Source organism: Anabrus simplex, chromosome 10 (assembly GCF_040414725.1).
Source record: "Anabrus simplex isolate iqAnaSimp1 chromosome 10, ASM4041472v1, whole genome shotgun sequence".
In the NCBI taxonomy this organism is placed as follows: domain Eukaryota; kingdom Metazoa; phylum Arthropoda; class Insecta; order Orthoptera; family Tettigoniidae; genus Anabrus; species Anabrus simplex.
The window spans coordinates 64,587,919-64,609,890 of NC_090274.1; the positions used below are offsets into that span (position 1 = coordinate 64,587,919).

Consider the following 21,972-nt stretch of genomic DNA (forward strand, 5'->3'; position numbering starts at 1 on the left):
GACGAATGGCATAGGGTCGTCTTTAGTGATGAATCGCGCTTCTGTCTTGCCCGCAGTGATCGCCGGAATCGTGTGCGCCGACGTACCGGGGAGAGGGGCTGTCCAGATCTTATTGTTGAGAGGCACACAGGGCCAACACCAAGCATTATGGTCTGGGGAGCTATTGGCTTTAATGTGAAATCACAATAAGTGCTTGTTGAGGGCACTATGACTGCTCGACAGTACGTTGATAGGGTATCAATCCAGTAGTTGTCCCTATGATGACGAACATTGCTAATGGGATGTTTCAGCAGGACAATGCCTGGGTTCACACTGCACACATCTCCAGAGAAGCTCTCCACGACATCACAACCTTGGAATGGCCCGCCAGATCCCTGGACCCTAGTCCTATTGAGCATGTGTGGGACATGATGGGTCGACAACTGGCAAACCATCCTCAGCCACCCACAACTCTGGAACAACTGACCCGTGCAGTAGGGTTGGGCAGACCGGAACATTCAGTTGTTCCGCAACATTAGGAGCTTGGAGGCGGAGCGTTTCGGTACAGAGTGCCGCAACATGGGACGCGGGACTGTAACAACTGCATAGTAGAGAGAGAGACAACATGACATGCTCCGCGTCAGCTGGAATGTGCCTGTAACGAACGTGCTGTGTCGAAGGCGGCACTAGATAAACTAGTTGGCCTTGGCTGTGTGCAGTGGGCACTTCGGACGCGGGGCTGTAACTACGCACTGGGCAGTAGAGAGAACTTCGAGAGGCAACATTACATGCTCCGGGCCAGCGGGACTATGCCTGTATCAGTGTATCGAACGTGCTGTGTGTAGTTTCTAATGGCCATGGCCAGCATAAAGCTGCACGAAACGCGAACGAACAGTTGGAACACTGAAATTCGCGCACAATAATCTCGTTTAAAGGCTGCGTTTAGGTCAAGATTTTTTCGGTCAATACGAAATACAGATAACACAGTTACAATGGCAGTACAGGTGTTTAAAAGTAACTAATCTAAGGATATTTCCACCAGTTGAATGTATCAGCAGGTATTGTAATTAGGGCCAGGATGAAACTTCACGGCACGTGAAAAACCAGTCGAAAATCTGAAATATGCACCCAGAAATATCATGTCTAAAATGTTTTTAGGATAAGAATGTCTTCATTCATTCTGAAATACACCTGTCATAATTACACTGGCAGTAGATGTGTTTACAAATGTCACAATGTTATTTTCACTAATTAAACATATACTCGCACAATTAAAGAGATATTTACCAAGCTCGATAGCTGCAGTCGCTTAAGTGCGGCCAGTATCCAGTATTCGGGAGATAGTAGGTTCGAACCCCACTGTCGGCAGCCCTGAAAATGGTTTTCCGTGGTTTCCCATTTTCACACCAGGCTGTACCTTAATTAAGGCCACGGCCGCTTCCTTCCCACTCTTAGCCCTTCCCTGTCCCATCGTCGCCATAAGACCTATCTATGTCGGTGCGACGTAAAGCCACTAGCAAAATATATATATATTCGTCAGTACCGGTACTCTATTTACGTACACGATATTAAAGCAGAACACTAAAATACAAATTAAACAGTATATACTATACAAGGAGAATACGAAAATAAAAATAAAACACTATATTATACTGTACTAGGAGAACACGAAAATAAAAATTAAACACTATATACTGTACAAGGAGAGCACGAAAATAAAAATTAAGTGAAACTACCGACAAATGTTAATCTTCCAATAGGCTACAACACTTTAAATGGTGCTCAAAATGTTCACGGCATATTTTCATTCAGGAACATGATTTTAGAAACTTTGTCACTTTTCAGACGTGTACGGTTTTCTGTGATGGTCTGTCCCTGCTTTGAGAACACTCGTTCACAGCGAACTGATGTCGCCATAATGCAAAGTCTCTTCTTCATTAAGTCGTAGAGGGCTGGCAAGGTATCTTTGTTGTCATTCCACCATTGAAGAGGATTCTCTAACCTATGCAGAAGAGGCATATTTAAATACTTATCAATCTGTATGATACTTACTGTTTTTGGATTAACAGTTGGCGCTTGAACGAGCTCTTCAACGCCTGCATCAAAGTTTTTCCATAGTATGCTCGAAAATGATACTGTAGACCCATATGCCTGACTCTCATTTTATGAGGGCTCTTGTGCTCCACCTGATGTGTTAACAGCTTTCTGTTGGTGTGCAGTGCCAATAACGGTGGCGGCATCATTAATAAGTTTTTCCTTTATTTCTTTAAGTTTGCTTTCATCCTTCATAAAACCATACGTGGATCTAAAAGTGTTGCTTCCCACATTATATTTATATTGTGGTACTTATTGCAAATTTTACTTGTCAGTTCTCCACATATCTTGCCAAGGAGTCGAGAAATGGCCGGACTGTCATATTCCACCTCTCGCAGCTGTTGGTAATGAGTTCGAAGGTTCCTACTCATCAATCCAATTTTTGAAAGGATAATGTGCTTTTCACTGCTGACTTCCCTCGTCATTTCATCGAAGCACCGAAGAATTTCAACTGATTTCTCAATTATGTACCAGTCTTCATTGTTTAAAACTTCCACAGAATTATTGTTCATTATTGCAAGAGTACTTTGTAGTGGTTCTTTGGTCTGAATCACTCTATTCATCATCTTGTATGTCGAGTTCCACCATGTTGGACAGTCCTGCTTTAGAGTCAGAACAGTTTATTCAAGAGACTATTCGAAAGTGTTTTACGGCTTGGGATACTATAATTAGGATTCAACATCGATAAAAACTTCTGAAACTCCTCAGCCTCAACTATATTGAAAGGTAAAAAATCTTTTGCAATCCATTTCAACAACTGTTCAAGTTTCTCTTTCTTAGTTGTTGACATAGGCCTGGATGAATAGGCTTGTATTCTATTTTGTTTCAATCTTTGTACCTTCCCTCTGCTTAATGTGCTTAACTCGAGTGTATGATCGGACGTACCTGTTGTAGTAGTAGCAGTAGTAGTGTTGGTGGTAGATGATGATGAAACAGCTTGCATTAGCGACACAGGAAGTTAGGTTTGTCCAGTTATTACTTGAACAGATGTGGCAGGCACAGGACTTGAAGCTTCAGTTGTTGCCTTTTCGTCTTCTGAGTCATGATGCACCGATAAGAAACTACTTTGATAAATGTCTGTTGTGGGATGTTTAAGTCTGAAATGTCTCGTCATTGTGCCGGTTAATTTAATTTCGTGTGGCTATTTCTAGCCAAGTGCAGCCCTTGTAAGGCAGACCCTCTGATGAGGGTGGGCGGCATCTGCCATGTGTAGGTAACTGCGTATTATTGTGGTGGAGGATAGTGTTATGTGTGGTGTGTGAGTTGCAAGGATGTTGGGGACAGCACAAACACCCAGCCCCCGGGCCATTGGAATTAACCAATGAAGGTTAAAATCTCTGACCTGGCCGGGAATCGAACCCGGGACCCTCTAAACCGAAGGCCAGTACGCTGACCATTCAGCCAACGAGTCGGACATTGTGCCGGTTGAAGATCCCTTTGCACACAAAATAGAAAAACATATACTGTATTTCACTCTGTCGGGTTTTATTCTAGTAAAAAAGTCCCAAACAGGACTCCGGTGCGACGTCGTGGAAAGTTTACCGTCCTTTGTACGGTGTATATTCCTAGGCTTCAATGAAAACACACTTATAGAACAGTTGAACACAAAACAGAAATTAAGTTATTCGCATGTACCGATTTACTACCGAAGGCCAGTGGCAGGCTGCAACGGAACTCACAGAACAAAGAGGATATGACAGAACACGGAACACTCCAACACGAGCAGCACATGGCGGGACTGGCGGCGGCACGGGCACACTGCACTTCCGTCTAGCGCCTGACACTCAGGAGCCGTCATGAGCCGTCATCGGCTATATCCGCTGTCACTTGACTCAATAGTGCCGAACGCATCGTGTCGTCACAGGTCCCGCTTACCTTTGATTACTGCGAATCTCGAAGTGAAACCAATTAAACTAGTGTATTATTTAATTGTAAAATAGCCAAGTATAACTTCGTGTGCCCAGTATGTTGTACCCGTACTTCATTTTATTATACACAAGACTTTCTTTCTTTTCTTTCTTATAGTGTAAGCATTCTCTAAGATCCCGCGTGAAAAGATGCTTCCAATCGGTTAACTGTAGCTTGCGGTAATGAGGTGAAGTTTGTTAAAACGTGGACTTGAGTTTCTTTCTTTCAGAATGTTCAGTGAAATAATCACTTAAGCTAGTGAAGTGTATTATTTAATTCTCTAATAGTTGTGAATAACGTGGTGGGCTCAGTATGTCAGAATGTTCTACATCCTTTAATTATAGGAAAACTTGAATTGTCATTTTAAGACGAAACATTCAGGTGAAGAAGTGATATTTACAAGTCATGTAGATGTAAGTGTTTCAGAATAATATTAGCGACTTAGTTTCTCTTTAAGGTGTTAGAAATAATGAATGTGTACCTAGTGGCATTAGAACCGATTATAAATTGGGCAAGCGATAGCATTGTGAGCGTTCAATTATATCACTGAGCCTGTAATTCTGTTCACAATACACTCTGAACTCTAGGAAAGTGAAAATCATAAGTTCTGAAAAGCTCAAGCAGAGGGAGAGTGTGGTGGCTAAATATCCTGCTACGCGATCATGCACAAACTTAGCCGATAAAAATGAAATGGCGTATGGCTTTTAGTGCCGGGAGATCCCACGACGGGTTCGGCTCGCCAGGTGCAGGTCTTTTGATTTGACTCCCGTAGGCGACCTGCGCGTCGTGATGAGGATGAAATGATGATGAAGACAACACATACATCCAGCCCCCGTGCCAGAGAAATTAACCAATGATGGTTAAAATTCCCGACCCTGCCGGGAATCGAACCCGGGACCCCTGTGACCAAAGGCCAGCACGCTAACTTAGCCGATGACGGTTCCTGAGTGTCAGGCGCTAGAGCAAAGTGCACACGGCCGGTATCGACAGTCAGCTAGTAGGCGAAGAGGAAGGGCGCTTCTGACGGGATAGCAAGTCAATATCTCGGTCTCGCTTGAGAATGTTTCGGAGCAATTGTCACTCCGTGTTCCGGAACAGCGGAACATAACGGTGCACCGGCACAGTGTCCCGAAACAGGGACATAGTGCCCAACCCTACCGTGCAGTGCAGCAAGCATGAGCCACAATTCCTCAGGAAGTGATCCAGGGCCTTATTGACTTCATGCCTCGACAAATTCATTAATGTATTGCAGCTTGTGGTGGGCACATCCTGTATTGATTGTTGTCCAAACTTGCGGTCAGAGGGACCTGAAAGTGTAATCATCGAATAACAACCGAACACTCGTCCTGCATGTTCAATTGCAGCAATGTAGCACCACTCCTTCTGGGTGTTGCAATTTCCATTTTATTCAGTGTATTTTGTGTAATGTATGGTTTATGTACGTTTGGTTCACACTGCACGGCTTAATTGGGACAACAAAAAGGAATTGTAATAAATTGCATTGACAATGTGCCCGTCACGCACTGGATGACACACAAGAACACCTTGAACATCGTATGCGAACAGGAGACAACACGGAAAATCTAAGATATGCATTTGGAAGAACCTTCCATCCCCACTGTTGTAAGCGACGCTGAACGATGGCTACTGTGTGAGCTGTCGCATTATCGTGTAGGATTATGGCGTTGTCCAAAATATCTGGACGTTTGGTTCACACTGCACGGCTTAATTGGGACAACAAAAAAGAATTGTAATAAATTGCATTGACAGTGTGCCCGTCACGCACTGGATGACACACAAGAACACCTTGAACATCGTATGCCAGAATTACCATAACCTTACTGGGCGACTGATTTTGACGAACCTTGTGTCTCCGTGGTGACCCCTGACGATGCCATTCACTTGACTGTCTCTTCAGTTCAGGTTCATAAGCACATGCCCATGTTTCATAGACTGCAATAATGCAATTCGACATGGCTTGCCCTTCTTGCTGAAATCTCTCCAGGTTAATGTGACATGTTTCGTAACGAGTCCACTCCTGTGCCTCAGTTAAGTGACATTGCACCCGCTTTGCACAAAATTTAGGCATCTATAGGTCCTTGTGTAAAATGCGCCGTATTGTCGCCGCTAGTATTGCTGTATGTTCTTTCAATTCCGCTGGAGTCCAGTGCCTGTCCTCATTTAAACACTGATCGATCACCGTTATCCATACATCTTTGTCCATGGACACTGGACGGCCTGGGCGAGGCAAATCGGCAGTTGATGCTCTACCCCGTTTGAACATCCCACCTCGCCACTGTTCTGTAGGGCATGGCATGCACACCTAATGCTTCCTGCAGCTCTGCATGGCATTGGCGTGCATTTCTGCCCCGGAGAACTGCTATTTTAATATACGTTGCTCCTGCTTCTTGACTTCCATTTTGTGACGCTCCCACTCACACAACTGAACTTGGGGGCATGCTTAGACCCACACTGTTGTTTACATACACCATCTAGTGGCATCATACGCAAGTACATACTGTGCGTTTCCAAATGCATATCTTGGATTTTCCATGTTGTCTCCTGTTCGCGAGAGAAAAAATAGTTACCATGACTTACGACTTTACCTACATATATTTGTACTGTTCATATAATAATAATAATAATAATAATAATAATAATAATAATAATAATGAATATTAAAATCTTACTATTAAAATTCCTGATCTCTGCTGTTTAAATCAAATATTCCAGCAATTACTTGTGATTAAGGGAATTTTGTGTAATATGTCCACAAGGTCTTATTCTTGTGATTTTATTTACAGGTATCTGTTAGTAATGAAGTGTTCCAGCACTTAGGCCAACCTCGCTTTATGCTCTGTCCTACTCAGTATTGTGCTGCCCGTGCCACTCCAAATGTACAAAACTCAGAGTACCTGAACACGCTGGGAGCCAAACTAGCACATGAGATCGACATTATGTGGACTGGTGAGTCTTACTTCTCGTATGTAATTTGGTGCTGCTGTTTTCATGAAGTCTGTACTGCTAACTTCCCAATTTAAGTAGAAGCTAGTTTTATTAACATTTTTCCGTATTTTATAGCTCCTCTTATGATTTCCTTTTCAGTTACTATACAACATTGCATTTCTTGTCAGTATAAGGAGCAGAAACGAATATTTGATAATCATTTTCAGTGAATGATCTTACAAATAGCTTAGGATCTTGTGATTTAATACAAGCATCTCAATGCAGAAAAGAAACTAGTATGTTGGGATGCAAGAATGAAGTATTCAGTCAGTCTCAGAGCTGAGGGACTCATGCAATAGAGTACTTGCTTTCTGAGCCTAAGTTGATGGTATTGATCCGCTTCAGTCGGTGGTCCTTCAAGGTGCTTGTTTGTAGATGTACCAGCATTTAAAAGAACTCCCAAGACAAAATTCTGGCATCTGGGCATCTTGAAAAACCATAAAGGTAGTAGTGGGATGTAAAGCTAGTAACATTAATGGCAAATTTAGTCATTTATTGAAAGAATTTTTTTATTCTGTGCTAAATTTTTTGTCACTTTTTTCTCTCGTAATACCTTAGTACAGTCATAATTTGCCAGACAGTTATGCAGTAAATACAATATAAAATAGGCCTGCACAACAAGGGAAATTATTTAATTCTTCTATCAGTGCCTTCTTGTAGAAGGTTGACGACCATCATTTGAGTAATTATTTCTACTTCACTATCAGCCCATATCTACTTTACCATATTATGGACATATAACCACTGTCAGATGTTTCACTCACATCCATGTTTCCCTTCCTAACTTGTCTTCTACAAACTGTTGTATTAGGTTTTTGTAATTTGTACTGAGACTGAAGGCAGTTACTTATAAAAAAAACAAAACTGCTTTTGGATAAATGCCACAATATTAAGAAAACTGCACATGAGTTTTTACCTTTTTATCAGAACAAAACTCTCACTTCAAAATGAATGTGAGCTTTATGCTGCTCAGTAATTCAGTGGGCTCTTATCTCTATGTATAACATTCTTGAGGCAGTTGTGATGTCCATTTTATCCTGGAACACATTAAATTCTATTACAGTAGTAAATTGCTTTTGTTAAAGAAGTGTAGAGGAGGAAGAACATGACTGCAGCAAAATAATAATTGTAGCAAAAATTTGCAAGGAATTTGAATAAAACTCAACGTTGCAGTTACTTTTCTATAAATACTGGTGAAGTTTTTTGTAATAAGCAAAATACTAACGATGGTCTCGGTGAAGTAGTTAAAGGACAACAAAATGCCATGAATAGATGGAAGGGGAAGTATAACTCCTGAAAATCTTTATTATTAGGAAGGATGTGGCAATTCATCAGCTTCACAGTCATGAAATACTTCAGGAATTTGCTGTAGAGCATAATACATCAGCTGTTTCAGATAATTACATACTTATCCATTGTGTAGGGGATTTCAAGCTAAAACAGCTGTTACATCAATGATTTCTTGTTTAAATGCCCATGGTTCATGTACTAGCCTGTTGAGTTGTTACATGCAAATGATAACTGTCTTTTTTACAACACTTTATTACTACAACATTAAAAAAAACAAAAGGGGAATCTACAAGCGTAAAACTCCACTTAGTTACTAGTCTGTCCGGTATGTGTCATTTTCTTGTACATTCAAACCTCAACATCCTCCCCACCCTGGTCGATTTCGAGAGGAATCACCAGTTGCAGCGGTCGGCTGACTCTTGAACCATCTGGCAGACGCAAGATGGCTGTCCTCACTCGGCCGTCTCTCCCCTGAAGGACTTCGTCGACTCGGGCTCTTTTCCACATATGGCTAGGCAGGTCGTCTTCTTGTAAGAGGGCAACATCTCCTACTTAAAGTCTCGGATGTTTACCGGTTGGTGACTTGACCTCATGGTAGTTCCGCAGCTGAAGGAGGTATTCCTTTTATCCACCTTCGCCAAAAGTCTTCAACCATTTTCATCTTCGTGCAAAATTCCCTTATTGGTTCAGTTACAACTGGAATGGTCGTGAGTTTCTCGCTGTTGAGGAAATGTGAGGGTGTTAACACTTAAGAGTTACTTCGTCTTGAACAATGGGACGTGAATTCAGGGTGGCTTCGATGCTGATTAGAACTGTACGGAGACCCTCTTCATCTACCTGTGGGCGACCTAAAACCTTTCTAAGGCAGCGCTTAGTGGAGCCAATCATTCTCTCCCACCATCCTCCCCACCAAGCCGCCCGTGGAGCTATAAACTTCCACGTCACATTGTGATGTGCCATGTATTCATGGGTCTTCAGACTGCTGAGCATGTCTGAGAGTTGGAGTTCTCTGTTCACTGCTTGGAATGTTTGGTCATTGTCGGTGTATATAGTGTGTGGGCCACCTCATCATCCTACGAAGCGTTGAAAAGCCATTAAGAATCTGTCGGTAGTTAAGTCCGTTGAGAGTTCCAGGTGTATAGCTCTCACGGTTGCACACGTGAACAGAACGATGTAAACCTTCTTGGTCGTGTTCTCTGACTTGACATAGGGTGGGCATGCGAAGTCAATTCCGGTCACAGTAAATGGTTGAATAGGACAGTCGCGATCTAAAGGCAATGGGGCTTCTACCTCCTCACACTTTTTCTTGTGAGATATTTTGCACGGCAGGCATCCGTCCAACACCTTTTTGATGATTTGGCGGGCTCGTAGAATCCAAAATTCATTGCGAAGTTCAGTGAGTATTATGTGTATTATACGTACGCCCAAGTGATGGAGTCTGATATGGGTCTGCCGAATTAGCAGGTGCGTGAAAGTGTGCGATCCATCCAGAAGCACTGGGTGTTTCTCAGCATTCGTCAAGTCTGCAGATTGTAGGCGGCCACCAAGATGAATAATACCATCTTGTAAGAAGGGATTGAATCGCAAAATCTTGGATGATTTTGGCAACTGATGATTTTTCTTCAAGGCTGCCAGTTCAGCAGTGAAGCATTCCTCTTGAACCTGACGTTTCCAATACACTCTGGCATTTTCGATATCTTCGGCAGTTAAATAATTTCCGCTGCCCTTTTGTTTCTTCTTCATACACGTAACAAAACGTAGGACCCATGCGGTAACGTGTAATAACTTCCAGTATGAACTTAAACGTGACGCGAGGAGCAATGGTTCTGGAGCTGTGGCTACTAGGACTTGAAACGTCTTCTTTTCTTCTGGCAGGGTCAGTCCGGGACAGTGATGTCACAGGGCCAGGAGTTTGGATGTTCGACAAGCCAGGAAGGTCCGTGCCACCATGAATCCCTCGAAGCTAGATCTTGGGCTGTAATTCCTCTGGAGAGGCAATCAGCAGGATTGTCGATGCCGGGGCAGTGTCTCCACTGATGGGACATGGTATACGTCTGAATCTCTGTCATGCGGTTGCAGACAAAGGTCTTCCAGCGGTTTGGATTGTTGCGGATCCATCCTAATGCGACGGTTGAGTCACTCCATAAGGTGGCACAATAGGACTCAACTCCAGTCTCTTGGCAAAAGTAGTGAAGAAGACGGGATCCAAGCAAGGCTGCAAGCAATTCCAGTCTGGGAAGTGTGACTTTCTTCACGGGCGATAATCGGTTTTTACTGCAAACCAGCGTGACGGAGGAAGTGTTTTTGGTAGTCATCCGAACGTACAGCGCAGCGCCATATGCCCTTTCAGAAGCATCAAAAAACGTGTGTACGGATAAATCGTCGTTAAATTTGGATATACCAATCCATCTTGGAATGCGGATGGAAGACAAATACGGCAGGTTAGATGTTCAAGCTTGCCACCTCTGGCTTAGGACAGTTGGGAGGATTTCATCCCATTGCAGTGTCTTGGACGAGGATCTTTCCGGTGATCAGGACGGGGGGAAAGCAGCCCTAAAGGGTCATAAATTCTGGCAGTAACTTGCAGAAGATGGCGTTTAGTTGCTGGCTGGTCAAGTAGTACGGCGGTCATATCGTCTGGAGTTGCGAAGAGGTAGTCATATTCCGTATTCCAATTAACACCAAGGACTCGTGTTTCCCATTTCACCTCTCGACCTTCTGCTCTCCAGATGTCTCTCAGTGGCTCTGAATTCGACAACGGAAGTTTGATGTGTCGAAGTAGTCCTGTGAGTTCATAGTAGACGACGACGGCCAAGTTATCATTATCGACACTCCCTGCGAAGTCGTCCATAAAGGTACAACCATCCAGGAGTGCTGCTGCAGTGGGATATTTCTCCTGATGCAGTGTAACCAGTTCTCGTAGAGTAGCGGACAGAAGGAATGGGCTGCAGGCAAGTCCAAACGGTAATCGAGTGAAGCGATACGTTATGACGTCTCTGGTGATCTGGTACGTGCCGTCAGTGGTAGTTTGGACTCGGTACCACAGAAATCTTGTGAGATCTCTGCCATTTTCATCAAGGGATACCTGTAGAAAGGCCCGACTTCCATTGCAGACAATAGCACTTGGACGGAGCAACGTCGCTAGAATTTCAGGCAGCAGATTTGGTCCCATCTCTAGGGCAATGCTGGTTGGCCTCATTCATGAGAAGAGGCATCGAACACGATCCTCCATTTTATGCCCTCTCTTGCTTCTTCACAGCGTGATGTGGTAGGTAGAAGACATTTCCGGGAGTCTCGTACGTCGGAGCTATTTCCACTTGTTCCTTCTATATGTAGTCCAACATATGCGTGTGGTACATTGTTTGGAAGTCCGCATCTTGATCCATTCGTTTCTGAAGGCTCTGAAATCTTTTCTCAGCTGTTGACCGGTTATCAGACAAGACAATGTCCTTTTTTCTTGGAAGTGATACAACTCTTCTTCCGTCTAGGATCCGGTGTGTCTCATGAAATTTGTTAATGATAGCGGCATCCGTATTGTTCAGTGTCCTGTCTTGTGTATCGCGAATGCCAATTGTTTCCAGATCCCAGAATCTTCGCATGGTTTCTGCAGATATTTCACTATTAGTGACTGAGACGTGGTGCGTTGTAACCGGTTTCCCGTCAGTACCCAGCCGAAGACTGTAGGTAGCTGTACGAGGGAAGGCGTGATTGACATCGGTTGTTCCAGTTTTACAATTTTCCAATCATGGTCCGCACCCATTAGTATTTCAATAGGTGGTTCTTCGTTGTCAGTTTGCGGGTCTGCGAGTGTCAGGTTCCGGATATCCTGGCGGATACTTGGGTGAGAGGAATAGGTATTCTGGCTTTCGAAGGCCGTGAGTGTTACGGTTGTCTTCGTTGTAAATCCAATCATGTCAAATTGGATAAGTCGGCATGGCTTGGTAATGCTCGATGTCGCTTCGAAGGTTGTCACTGCAAGTTCTCGACTAGCAGTCACACATAGTTGAAGAGCATCCACCAAAGACTTGGCTATAAAGCTGGACTGGCTTCCGGCGTCTAGCAGACATCTTGTTAGTTTAGATATTCCCGTCGGTCCTGTGATCCAAACATGAGTAGTTTGAAGAAAGGAAAAATTTGATGTGTTAACTTCTATTTTACTGACAGACGTGGGTTGAGAGTTCGTGTTACAGATTGATATGTGATGAAGTTGCTTACATTTTGCGCATGAAACATTCCCTTTCTTGTAGCACTGGCAAACGCTGTGGCCCCTATTTAGGCAGAGAAAACATCTTTTGGAAAGTTTTAGCTTGTCTATTCTGTCCTGAGGGTTGACTGTTTCTTTACATCCTTGCACCCAGTGGCCTCTACTTTCACAAAAGGCACGAAAGGGGGTTATTGTCGTCTTTCTTTTCGTCTTAGATTTTTCTGCTCCCGTAGTAACGTGAAGAGTAGCCGCTGTTGGTGTGTAGGGTGATGGAGGTGGCATGCTAAATTCTCCTCGTATCTTCTGAGATTTTAGTGCTGCTTCCGCCTCTTCATTTAGGAATTCCATTAATGTCATCAAATGACCTTCTGGGATATTTTCGCGTTTGGCTTGGATCAACCAACGTCTACAGATCTCAGCTGGAAATGCTCTTAGGATTTTTGGCGCCAGCACGCGACCGTACAGGTTTACATCTTCCCCTAGGGCCTTGAGGGCTTGAACTCTTCGGTGGCATTCTATGTATGTCATATTTAGTTCTTCAGGGGTCTCCGAGAAAGCCGGCTTTAAATTCTCCAGGAAATCCAGGTGGGCCTGGATTATTCTGTTCTTGTCTCCGTAGCGTGCTACCAGTATTGTCTTAGTTTGTTTGTAGGTATCTGCGCGCACTGCAATGCCATCTACGAATCGCTTTGGTTCCCCTTTGAGATACCCTCGCAGGAACGCGTGCTTGTTTATGTCAGATATTGATGGATTCTTGTCGACCGAGGACTGGAACTGCTCCCAGAGCGTAGACCAAGTCTCTATGTCGCCGGAGAACGGTTCGAGCCTGATCGTTGGTAATTTTACTCCTTGAATATTCGTGGGATGAACGTCCGAACAGGGTGTAGAAGACACTCTAATTTGTTCTTTTTATTTCCGAGAAGGCTATTAGCCTTCTGAATAGCGCGCTTTGAGGTATCTATATATTCTTCACAAGTGCATGCGTCTGCTTCATAATCTTCATCTTGTAACAGGTCATGTATAGGGTCATCTAAGGCTATTAACTGTTGCAATGTATCTTAAGACGATCATGGATGTGTTGAATCTCCCTGAGGTCTGTAGAGTCATTACAGCCTTTTAAAAATGTGATGAAGCGTGTAGCATTATTACGCTGAGTTCTCTTTCGTTTAAGCTTCTTAAGTTGCTGTTCATTGTCAGTCATTGCGAATGGAACGTGCCGGTCAAGTAGAAGTGAGGTAATTTATTGCTCTTCCAGGTAGGTATGCGACTGAGGGGTGGTTTGGGTCAGTTCTGGTGTGATGTAGTATGTCGAAGTCGTAAATATAGCGCAGTATGCAGTGTTCTGACTCTAGTAGGTGCTGACAGATGGCAGCACTAGTCACGTACTTAATCGTGGAGACACCTAGAAGGCGGCAGATGGCGTTTCTATAGCTATTCAAAATGGCTACTCGTGCACAATGAGAAAATCATGCGTGCATGCTCAGTAATTTCGACTCAATCCATGCAGTAGTTGCGAATTTCTTTGCTAGCATGCTCTGTTAAGCAAACGATTCTTAATATATTTCACAGAATGAATAAATATTGTACTTATCAAGTGTGTATCAGGTATTACTGGCTGGCGTCTCGTGTTGTGAAGTCCCATGTCTTATTTAATATAATCTGCACTTCACTTCACTTTCCACTTCGTATTGTAACAGTAAATATGGTACTTGAATGAGCATGAGAAATGCGGGGCGTGTACCGTTCTGCTTGGAGTGCTTACAGAGGGAGAGGGATTTTCTTTTTTTTTTTAATTCGAGTTTTTTTTCTGAGTTTATTAATAAGTTCAAAATCATATCACCTCTGTACAGAAGAAACGGTGGGAAGTGTTCTTTCCTCGTCCTAGGGTTGGCGATGTCCCAGAATTCCGGCTGCTCCACTCCTCTCTGCACCATTGAACCGTCAGTCCTCCCTCGATGGAAATTCTTGAAGATCTCGAATTTCTAGAAGATCCATGTGGTCTAGAAGTAAGTGCTTCGAGATAGATCACGTAAATGATAACGTGAATGAACACCGCTAAGCCTTGGACGTGTTAATACAAAAAGCGGCTTCTGCACAGATAAAAAAAAGATATAGCAATGGTCATGACAAGGTTTATAACACATAGGAACTGTATAATTGAAGAATTATCACATGGTAGAATGTCACTGAAATCTATCCCGTGTTATGCCATTAATCATTGGAAATGAATTCTATGCGGCAAAATGTTACTAAGCTCGAATGAGCACATAAGTTTAACACTCAGAAATTAAACTCAAAGCGAATAGCCGCTTGAAACTTGTTGTCGAATGTCAATAAAATCAGCCTAATAAATAGCCACCTAAAGTTTGTGATACTTGCCATAATCTGAAGTTATTCCACATGACATATTTCTTAGTCTGAACACTGATCAATGAAATCAATTGGATTGAAATGAAATAAGAATCTTTCACTCGTGAAGTTAATCTTGTTCATGCATGTTAATGAAAAAATAAAGTGAGTTTGATCATTCATCACCAGTCCTTAGTTCGAATGTTCGTAGAGTTGAAAAATGTACAGTTCTTAGTTTGAATGTTCGTAGAATTGAAAATGCACAGTTCAAATACAGTCTACAGCCCATCATCTACAATATATTTACACAGTTTATAGAAATATCTACGCACGAAATTGTAAGTTAGTGATGTAGTCACTAAGTTAGAGTTAATTCTGTACTCAGTCACTTGTTAATGTTTGCCACTTTAGGAATTCTAAGTTAAAGCACAGTCACGTCAATGAGATTTCCCGAAATATTCAATCACTTTGTAAGGAGCAAAGACTGTTCCAAATCCTATCACTGTCCACAACATTAACCTTGAATTATGAGCACTTGGAAAAATAATTGCAAGTCTTAGCCATTCATTCAAAATAAACAATCACTTGGTAATATTAAGAGTGTGATGAAGCACAATTTATATCACTCTCTGTTGGAGCAGAATTCTATCATTCACGATTTAAAGAAACTTGTATAAGTCCACACTCGACGCTACTGAGTTAAAGTCCAGGACTCGACTAAATATGACAATCACTATACGTCGTATCGCAGTCTCCGCGAGCCGACCGCTCGCTGCTAGCAGCATGAACTCCACTGCGAAACACACTGGTCTGCTAAGCGAAGCAGCTCTCCATTTATACCCGATTTACGCCCAAAACATGCCTTCACATCTCGCTCCACAACTTCGTCGTCTCATGTCGGACTTTTATTAAACCTTGCAGGAATGCAGATAAAATATTGGGCTACATGATGATGTGGTTAATTTTGTCTAGTTATTATCGTGGGGAAAGTTATACGAAGAAACTCAAGGAACATTCCATACTAGTCTAGGCTCACTCTGAGTTACGGGGAGGCAGGCTGTGACGTCACTCCGCTCTACGTCACACACAGCTGTTGCTTGCTGTTCCAGTCTGTCTTCCGTTGTTGGGCCGGTGCATAACGCGAAGTTTTAAATTTAATTACGGGTACTTAATTTCATATCGGCTGTTCCCGGTACAGTGTCTTCGTCTAAGAATGTTCGAAGAACGTCGTCTCGTGATGCAGTGATACGTAATTTGAACCATGAGTGAGTTTTCGGCACCAGTATGTTGTGTTGTAACGTGCAAATGATAACTATGTCTTTCTTACAACACTTTATTACTACAAAAAAAAAAGGGGGGGGGGGGGGATCTACAAGCGTAAAACTCCACTTAGTTACTAGTCTGTTAGGTATGTGTCATTTGCTTGTACATTCAAACCTCAACATAGCCCTTGCTTGTGTGATTTTTGAAGTAGTCGTTATCATTTTCCAACTCCAATTTCTTGGGAGTGGTGTGCATTTCCTTGGTGTTTTCCCTTGGGCAGTTAAAGCCAAGGCATTTTCCGGCACATGAGTTCACTGTTCATTCTCATAATTTGCCCATACCACTGACGTCTATGCTTTATTATACTGCAAGCTATCTTCCTGTTTACTTTTGATATTTGAAGTGAAATGTCATATCCCTTTGGTTAGGTTTCCAGGTGAAACTGGATGCCCTTTGGCTACAATATCGATTTGCATAAAACTACAGTAGAAGCCTGTTTTAATGAGAATTCATAACGATGATAAATTTACTCGTTACAGTGGATTATTATATCCATTTCTATAAAGGTCTGGAAAGTTACAAAAAGAAAAACATAAAAATCGGTTTGAAACAGCAGTCAGTTTTGTTTAAACTTCTCGCAGACAGTAGCTTACTTGTTGGTTTATGGTATTTGCTAATTCCAGTACTCTGTCAATGTGCATATCCAGTTTAATTTAATTTCTTAAAAATTGTAACAGCATCTCTCCAGAGGCTTCTGTGACAAACATCTCTATTTCCATTTTTTCTTGAAACAACATCACCTAACCTAACTTTACTGTGCGTGTATTATGAAAAATATTTCAAGCCCCCTGTGAGGTGAGGTATGGATAAACTTTTTCCTATAAATTTATGTGGGGAAACCATACGCGAGTGTTTATAACCAAACCTTCAAAATCAGTGATGCACACTGCCGTTTTTTGAGAAGCATCACGTTTTAGGACCTAGTTTTAAAATAAAGTAGTCTTGTACTTTAGTATTTATTTCTAAAGATTTAACAACTGTTGTGCCCACGTTATTTACATGCTTATTGCAAAATCATGTTCTCCTCTTTAATTTCGTACTTGATGCACGTAACAAGAAATCAATATGGAAGATAAGATTTTATCCAATATAAATGCTGGAGTGTATAAATATTGATAATGGAAAAGTAATGTGCCCCAATTTACTCATAAAAAGGATGATTTAGTAGAAAATATTCTCATTTTAACCGAAGGATATTACATAGATTAATACAGGAATTTCCGAGGGGCATAAAAGGCTGTTATCGCGATGTGGTTCTTACTATATGCCATACTTGCTTTAATGGACTTCCACTCTACAAGCTCAAATATGTCAGTCTTGTGTCGGTAGATTTACTGGCATGTATAAGAACTCCTGAAGGACTAAATTCTGGTACCTCGGCATCTCCGAAAACTGTAAAAATAGGTAATGGGTGTAAAGCAAATAAGATTATTAACCCTTTACTGCATAAATTATTTTTTGTTTTCATTTGGTGAAGAAAATTTCAAGCTTCAATGTTCAATTTACATTCAGTGTTTTAGATTTACCAGAAATTCTTAACTGGGGCTAATAGCTTAACACTTTTATGTGATGTGGATTGCCATAACGGGGTATATATAAGATTTTTCATGATTTCACGCTAAGCTTTTAACATTCAAAGACTGAACATTACTGCCTACTGGCCATGGGTATTTATCAGGGATGAAGTTTAGTAACATTCATCTTAGAAAAACCTTTCTTTATAACTATTTTTTCATGGTTGCGTAGAGCTCCTGGAGATGTAATACCTTAACAATAAGCTCCACAACATAAATATATTTTTTCAGTCCGTCATCCTCTTCCTTTATAATCCTTGACAACCTTTTCATTCAATGTTGGTTATTTATGTTCTCTCTCTGTATGTTACTGGACTAAATTAACTTTCTGTATGTTACAGGTCCTAAAGTAATTTCACGACTTCTCACTGTGGAATCCATTGAGGAAATAACCGATGTACTTCGAAGACCACCGGTTATTTGGGACAACATACACGCCAATGATTATGATCAAAAGAGAGTTTTCTTGGGACCTTATTCTGGCCGATCTCCTGATCTCATCCCTAAGCTCCGAGGAGTTCTTACAAACCCAAACTGTGAATATGGAGCGAATTTTGTTGCCATACATACACTTGCTCAATGGAGTCGCTGTAATGTGGATGGGAAGAGAGATCCAACTATTAGTAAGTTTACTGCAAATCAATTTTATACTATTTAATAAGACTGGCTCAGTCACAGTGTTGTAACTGCTCATTAAGATCTTAAAATAAAATGAATGAACGTTCTTCAATCTATAATAAGACAAGAGATTGATGTAAAATGTAGTAAAGTTGATTTACATGTTTTTATTCAGTAAGTTTTCCTTAATACCACATTGATGTTCTCAATTTTCTGTCTGTGTCCTGTTTAAGTGGACTGGATTTTATGATTATTTGCTTCTTCAGCGTGTTTGCAACTTTGAGTACAGAGATTTTATCTTCATGGTACAAATCTATATTTACCCGTGTGGATTATCGGGACGAATAAATACGGAAAGATAGAGGATACACTACTTATAAATAAGGAAAAAGTGAACATTATTTAGAAAGTTCACACCAATCGAGAATTGTTTATATTTGAAGATGATGAACCTTTTAAATCCATCTATAAATGTTTTGTTCTTCAGTCCGTTCAGAACTAATTCAGAATGACATATTTTTTTTTTTGCAAATACATGAAAAAGAAAACTTAAATAACAGATTATACTTTAGAAAGATACCATTAATTAAAAACAGAATGACTTCTCGTTCTTGAAAATATCATCAGTTTCTATCAAATCACACTTTTAGGTATTTTTATTTTTATAAATAGATATTACGTATTGATGAATATTATTAAGAAGTGTACATTCATACATACATACATACATACATACATACATACATACATAATCATTATAGACTCTTATGCCTTTCAGCGTTCAGTCTGCAAGCCTCTGTGAATTTACTAAACGTCACTACATTCCTCTATTTGCAACTAGTGTTGTGGCCTAATTTATTTCTATACCTCTTATTTTAAAATCGTTAGAAACTGAATCTAACCATCGTCATCTTGGTCTACTTCTACTTATCTTACCCTCCATAACAGAGTCCATGATTCTCCTAGGTAACCTATCCTCATCCATTCGCCTCACATGACCCCACCACCGAAGCTGGTTTATGCGTACAGCTTCATCGAATTCATTCCTAAATCAGCCTTTATCTCCTCATTCCGAGTACCCTCCTGCTATTGTTCCCACCTGTTTGTACCAGCAATCATTCTCACTACTTTCATGTCTGTTACTTCTAACTTATGAATAAGGTATCCTGAGTCCACCAGCTTTTGTTCCCGTAAAGCAAAGTTGGTCTGAAAACAGACTGATGTAAAGATAGTTTTGTCTGGGAGCCGACTTCCTTCTTACAGAATACTGTTGATCGCAACTGTGAGCTCACTGCATTAGCTTTACTACACCTTGATTCAATCACACTTACTATATTACCATCCTGAGAGATCATCATCATCATCATCATCATTTCCCTTTATCCAGCTGTAGCCGGGTAGGGGCAAATATGGTTCCTCTCCACTTTCTTCGGTCCTTCCACCACTCCTCCTCCAACACTGTGTCCCAGTCCAGGTTTCTTTCTATAATGCTGCGTTGGATGGTATCCTTCCATCTCAATCGTGGTCGTCCACGGCCTCTCCTTCCTTGGATTTGCATTTCCATCACCCTTTTTGGCATTCTTTCATCGCTCATTCGCTTTATGTGCCCAAACCATCTTAGTCGGCTCTTCTCTATTCTATCATTCATTTTTTCCACTCTAATTTCTTCCCGGATTTTCTCATTCCTTATTTTGTCTCGTCTACTCTTCTGTATCATACTCCTCAAGAATTTCATTTCGGCTGCCTGTATTCGACTCTCATCCTTCTTTGTCATTGTCCAAGTTTCTGCTCCGTAAGTTGTTATGGGTACGTAATACATCTTGTACATAGTATCCTTTGCTTCCATTGGCACATCTTTGTCCCATAACATATTTTTTACACTATGATAAACAACTTCCAGCTTGAATCCTTTTACTAATCTCAGCATCCAGTCGAGCATTCTCCATTAATTCACTCCCCAGGTATTTAAACGTTTCCACTACTTCCAGGGGCTTGTCTGCAAGTCTAATCTGACCTTTCCCTTCTTTCTCCCCTCTAGTCATAACAAGAGTTTTACTCTTTTCTACACTTATTTTCAATCCACATTCTTCAATCTTCCCATTCACCACATTCAACTGTTCTTGAACCTTCCTGTCGTCTTCTCCTCAAATCACAATATCATCTGCAAATAACATCATGTTCATTTCTCTTCCTCCATATGCTGCTTTTGCTGTTCTCATGATGTCATCCATTACTATTGTAAACAGGATTGGTGATAGAACACTTCCCTGTCTCAGTCCACTAGTTATTTTGAACCAACTTGTCCTGCCAACTTGTGTTTGCACGCAACTACAACATTCCTTATACAATGCCATGATCATTTTTATCAATCCCTGTCCAATTCCTTTTTGCACCAGACTGTCCCAAACTTTCATCCTAGGGACACTGTCATATGCCTTTTCAATATCAATGAATGTCATCACCATATCATTCCCGTACTCCCAATGCTTTTCATTAGTTGTCTCATAATGAAAATGGGCTCTATTGTTTACCTTCCACTTCTGAAACCAAACTGATTTTCCTGTATCTGCTTCTCAACCCTCAACCTTATTCTACTTTCCAGTATCCTTTCCATTATCTTAGCAACATGGGATATTAAAGTAATTCTCCTGTAGTTCTTCAAAACTTTATCACCTTTCTTAAAAATTGGGATGATTATTCCTTTTTGCCAATCCTCAGGGACCTCCTTATTCTCCCAGACATTCCTGAGAACCCGATATGTCTACTGCAGGCCTACAGCTCCAGCTGCCTTTATCATCTCCACTGAAATTTCATCTATTCCAGCAGTTTTCCCATTCTTCATCTTTCTTACTGCCATTTCAATTTCATTCATTGTAATTTCTTTATCCATTTCTTCGTCAACTAATTGCCTTTCCTGGTCGTCCATTGAATGACTGTCATCCGTTCTTGTGTTCAGCAGCTTCTGAAAATACTCTCTCCATCTATTTCTTATTTCTTCTGGCTTTGTTAAAATTATGCCACCTTCATCCTTCACAAATCTGGTGTTTACTTGATCTCTCTTTTTGTTTCTTAAGATACCATACAGTAATTTCTTGCTGCCCTGCATATCATCTCTCAATTTCTGTGTGAATAAGGCCCAGCTTTTCCTCTTTTCTTCCTCCACTACTTTCTTGGCCAAATTCTTTGCCTCCACATATTTTCTTCTACTTTCTTCAGTCTTAGATGTTTTCCATGCTTTCCATGCCATTTTCTTTTCCTTCACTTTAATCTTTACCCTATCATTCCACCAGTGTCTCTCTTTGTCCTTCACATTTCCTGATGCTCTACCACACACCTTTTCTGCACATCCAACCAGTGCTTCCTTAAATCTTTTCCATTCCTCTTCAACATTCCCCATCTCTGTCCTGGGTACCAAGGGTATTATTTCCCTTTGAAATCCTTCTTGTATGCTTTTCTCCTTCAACTTCCATACTTTAATTCTTTTCTCTCTTCTTAATTGGGGTTTTTCAATCTTTCCAACTTTCAATTTTCCTATCACAACTCTATGATCTCCACCAAAGGCTTCTTCAGGCATGGCTGTTACATCTACAAGGTTCTTCCGGTGTTCTTTCTCTATGATTATATAAT

The 21,972-nt window shown here is 41.3% G+C and overlaps 1 protein-coding gene across 1 annotated transcript in view; it reads left to right on the plus strand.

Annotated features, from left to right (window-relative positions):
* Oga (O-GlcNAcase) overlaps positions 1 to 21,972 on the plus strand; it is a 226,814-nt gene that overhangs the window by 69,957 nt on the left and 134,885 nt on the right. The window contains exons 5-6 of the mRNA XM_067154884.2: positions 6,786 to 6,948; positions 18,069 to 18,350. Coding sequence (XP_067010985.1) covers positions 6,786 to 6,948; positions 18,069 to 18,350 — 445 coding nt within the window. The remainder of the gene's footprint in view (positions 1 to 6,785; positions 6,949 to 18,068; positions 18,351 to 21,972) is intronic.